The 5000-nt window shown below is 46.7% G+C and overlaps 1 protein-coding gene across 3 annotated transcripts in view; it reads left to right on the plus strand.

The window, feature by feature from the left end:
• LOC134441875 (echinoderm microtubule-associated protein-like 4) overlaps positions 1-5000 on the plus strand; it is a 109269-nt gene that overhangs the window by 71426 nt on the left and 32843 nt on the right. For all 3 annotated transcript variants that reach the window (XM_063192296.1, XM_063192293.1, XM_063192294.1), the window contains exons 8-9: positions 2843-2975; positions 3991-4140. In XM_063192296.1, the coding sequence (XP_063048366.1) occupies positions 2843-2975; positions 3991-4140 (283 nt within the window). The remainder of the gene's footprint in view (positions 1-2842; positions 2976-3990; positions 4141-5000) is intronic.

Raw genomic sequence — 5000 nt, forward strand, 5'->3', positions numbered from 1 at the left:
CAGGGAAGTATTGTGCTCTGGGCAAGTTTGTCCCCTACTCTCTCTACAATGGCAATGAAAATAAAACCAGTCGGGTAGACATCTGATCGTGGATGTCCTGTCCTCGCAGCAAATCATCTCGTTATCTTGTCATGGGTGTAGAATTTGCATGGCAGGTGGAACAGCATTTCTGTTTTTAGACAGCCAAAGGCATATGATGGCATTCACTCTGACTCTTGTCGTGTGTGTGCTCTGTCACAGATTGAACATGCCACTGTCACCCATTCATCCTTCAAAATGGGTTTAAATACCCCCCCCCAAAAAAAAAAAACTTTCACTTAGACATTACTGTAGCCCACAGCCCTCACACACACATGCTCCGACACTGTGCCACTTGCTGATCTCTGAAGACAGCACTATTCTCTCTCTCTCTCTCACTCACTCACTCTCTCACTCTCTTACACTCTCTCTCTCTCTCTCTCTCTCTCTCTCCCCAGGCTGACTCATGAGCAAGAGGTGGCTCATTAACATTATATTCATTTGGTTAGTCCTGTGACACACACAGAATGTTCATTCTTCTTCCCAGACTATTTTAGCACCAGCAGCCGACTATAGTTAGTCTCTGACCCAGCCACTGCAGAAAATGGAGCATTATCTCTTAACATCGAATTAGGACATGGGATGATGTGGACGCCTGCTGAAATATGGCAACGTCTGTTTGCGAAATACCCACGCAATACACTACCTCGTTCATTTTGAATGGTTTCTATGCTTCACTTTTTACAGTGTACTGTACTTTGTGGCGTTTTCTTTACTGTAAAACGTGTACATTACGTTATTTGGGGCCATGTCCTATTTTCGAATCTGTTGACGTGAACTGGTATGGAGTTGTTTGCACAGATATAGCATTTCTCTGCACAGAGTTTTTTTTGTTGCCTTTTTAGGCCTTTATTTTCAAAGGACAGTTGAGAGATGACTGGAAGTGAAGTGGAGAGAGATGGGGTAGGGTTGGGATATGAACCAGGCCCGACCTGAACCTGGCTGTCCATGGGCATGCAAACACACATACTGTCAGGGGCGGCGCTATAGAGGGGGTGAGCAGGGCATTTTCCCCGGGGCCCAGTGCCCTCCTGTATTGGATCTGGATCCCCCAATTGTGACCTTGGCAGGTCGTCTGGGGGGCCCTATCAGTGTCTTGCCCTGGGGCGCTTGTTCCGCCACAGCATACTGTACTGTATGGACGGGTGCCTTTGCACATTGCGCCACAGCACCCCCTGGGATGGCCCTGGCAGTGTGTCTGTGTTAGCACTTGGCTTGGCCTGCTATTTCACTGCCACATGCCCACCACTACACTACACTACAACCCCCCTAATCCCCGTCCTGGCTGCTCCCACAAGCTCCCAGACACAAGCTGTGGCCTGTCACACACACACACACACGCACACGCACACACAAACACACACACACACACACAAGCGGCAGGCAGGGAGGGAGGAGGAGACGAGGTTGTGAAGGGTGGAGGACCACCCTAGGATTACCTCACAGCTCACATTCTCTCCCTCCCTCCCTCACTTCCTTCTCTTCTCTCTCTTTTCCTTCCTATCTCCTGCAAGTGTACCATCTGTGCATTCCTCCTTTCCTCTCCTTTCCTTTCCTTTCCTTTTGGCTGCCATGCTCTGGGTGCAGATGGTGGGGGGTAGGGTGGGTGAATGGGTGAATGGGTGGTGGTGGTGGTGGTGACTGGGGCGAAAAGCTGGGGGCAGGGGCAACACGGTCACAATTTCTACACACGGCTACACAACATGCGCATTTCCTTACTTCACTGTTTTCCGTTCTTCTTTGCATCTTCTCCGTTCACTCACGCTCACAGTCGTAGATGTGCACTAATGAGTGAAGTGCTCTACTACTCAGTAACTAACAGCTATTTGTTTTTCTTGAACCATTTTTTTTTTTACTTGCCAACATTACAACCTTGAAATGCTGCAAATAGTTTGGAACCCACTGGGAGTTCTCAGACCCTGGGTATTTCTCAAAACCTAGTGCGCACACTTCCAAGTGTATCAGCCTAATTAGTCACGCCCAGTGATTGGATACTTTTTGGTGAACTCTACGGAGTATCCAATCACTGGGTGTGACTAATAAAGAGTATCCAATCACTGGGCATGACTAATTAGGCTGAATACACTTGGAAGTGTGCACACTAGGTTTTGAGAAATACCCCCTAACTGGTGATGTGTGTACTGTAATGGGTGTGTTGTGTCTGGGGCGCTGCTTGCAAACTCTCATCTGGAGGTTGCTGTTTTCTTCCAGAAGTTTTTTTTTTTTTTTGCAGAATGCAGCTGCGTGGGTGTACCTCTCTACGTAAGCCCCAAGGCTACAGTAACTCGCTCCGTTTCCCAAAGCCATGCTTGTGCGTTGCAGCTGTCAGTTGCATAGCTGCAGAAAAGCACAGGGTCACGAGATTAGTTCAGTCATTTTGCAGAGCACGATTTGTGTCTTAATCCTTTACAGCAACTTTTTTGTTGTCCCACTCAATTTACACTGTATGCATTTACAATAAGTGGTTACGTCGACAAATTTGTCCAGCATTCACTACATATTTTCCTGCACTGTAGTTTCACAGTAATCATACAATTCAGACAAATTTGACTCTGAAACGGTTAGGATGTGAATCATGCACAATGTCTTCCTCGGACAGGAAATCTACAGGAAATGATCTCACCTCTGTTGTCAATCTTGTTTCCTTTTTTCTCCCCCCCCTCACAAAACTCTACCACATTCTCATTCCACTATATCCTACTCTCTCCCTCTCTCTCTCTCTCTCATCCATCCTTGCACATCATGCTGTCCTTCGGTCATGTAGAAGGGGAGCCGAGTGTGAAGATGTTCATGCGGGGCCGGCCCATCACTATGTATATCCCGACAGAGATGATCGAGAGCTACGACGACACCGTCCGACCAGAGCTGCCCTCTGAGCGGCTCAAACTGGAGTGGGTGTATCCTTTTGCTGTGTGTGTGTGTGTGTGTGTGTGTGTGTGTGTGTGTGTGTGTGTGTGTGTGTGTGTGTGTGTGTGTGTGTGTGTGTGTGTGTGTGTGTGTGTGTGTGTGTGTGTGTGTGTGTGTGTGTGTGTGTGTGTGTGTGTGTGTGTGTGTGTGTGTGAGAGAGACTCAGAGACAGACACAGACAGAGAGAGACTGCGTGCGTCAGGAAGAAATGATGGAATGTCTCTTGAATGTACAGATGGGCCTCCCACAGACGACAGTGTTAACCTCTCAACTCGTCGCCATTCCTAAATGGAGCCCCGTTAAGCATGCTTTCATCCTGCCAGAAGGCCAAACTGTGGAAAGTGATTAGATTTTAGGCCTCCCGAGCAAATGATGCTTTTGCAACGCAGGAAACTCTGAAATGGGTCAGGTCACTCGAAATGCCCCAGTGAAAATTGCAAATCTACTTTCAACAACTGCACAAATTGACGTCCGTGGCAGCCTGTCCTTAGAATTCTGTACAACTGCTACTTTCTGTGGCGTTGTCTCCGCGTATGACATTACACAAAAGCTGACTCTTTCATCTGAAGTGACTTAGTTATTTTCAGTGCAGGGCTTTATAGTCATTGGAGCAGTGTGGGGTTAGGTGCCTAGCCCAAGGGCACTTTAGCCATGGATGGTTTGAGATTCGAACCTGCAACCTCCCGTTTGCAAGGCGAACTCCATAACCATTCTGATGTGATTTAGAGAGCTGGATAACATGTGCATACATTCTATCAAAATGGGCACAATTATTTTCAGTCAGTCTTTGGCTTCGCAGAACCCGGATGTAAGCTGGGTTGGCAATAAATTAATCATAGTGGCATTTCATTGCTTCGCTATGTCTTTAAGGATCTTTCGGAAATGTGTTTGGGAAAAGGTTTGCACCTATTTAGAATTGTGGGGGTAAACTTTTTCGCAGCTCGTTCAGATCTGGTCAGGTGTTCGAAGGTGAAAAGGCAGTGTTCCTTGACTGTGGCTCGTCAGATATGGCTACCGGGGCCGAGACTGTCGTGCCAATGTCTACCTGTTGCCCACGGGCGAGATTGTCTACTTCATCGCCTCCGTCGTCGTGCTCTTCAACTACGAGGAGCGTACGCAGCGCCACTACCTGGGCCACACCGACTGCGTCAAATGGTAAGAGCGAGACATTGATACACACACAGACAAACACACACACACACACACACACACACACACACACACACACACACACACACACACACACACACACACACACACACACACACACACACACACACACACACACACACACACACACACGAGTATATACACAATGCATGTACACTGTACTCTATATGCATACTCAAAGCTACAGGTGAGTACACTTCATGTCCTCATGGGATGAAAGTAATGGTTACTATTCCTATCACCACCAGTACGGTAAATGGGGATGCAGGGCTTAATGTCCAAGGAAAGGATTACTTCTGAGTAGGACCGACAGTAATAATGACAAATAACTCAATAACTTTTAATAGATGTAGTAATGCAATAAACATCTCGTCCACCTATATAAAGAATTATTACATATTCAAAACTACTTTTGTGAGTATGGGAGTAAAATGTAGTGGAAATCTTATTTTCTCGTTTATTTTATTACACAAATGGGCCTAGGTTTACTGACAAAGTAAGTCTGCGTCCAGCAAAATGTACTAGTTTTGATTGGCCTTATGCACATGCACACCTGATCTGGTTTCAGCCAGACAAAAACGAGTGACTCGGGCATGGGTTGTTTTTTGCCTTCATGACGATATGAAATTGAGAAGTGGGACAGGAAATGAGTTGGAGAGTCATGCTGTAGGGTTGGGATATGATCCAGGCCGGATTCAAACCTGAGTCCTCATGGGACTACTGCCCGAATATGGTATAGGTTTCCTGACAGCACAGTGCACCATAGCTTGATTTTTATACATGGCTTGTTACAGCAAGATCAGGTAAGCTACTCATTTCAGATTCCCATGTCTTGACAAAATAAG

This window comes from Engraulis encrasicolus, chromosome 24, assembly GCF_034702125.1.
Source record: "Engraulis encrasicolus isolate BLACKSEA-1 chromosome 24, IST_EnEncr_1.0, whole genome shotgun sequence".
Taxonomy (NCBI): Eukaryota; Metazoa; Chordata; class Actinopteri; order Clupeiformes; family Engraulidae; genus Engraulis; species Engraulis encrasicolus.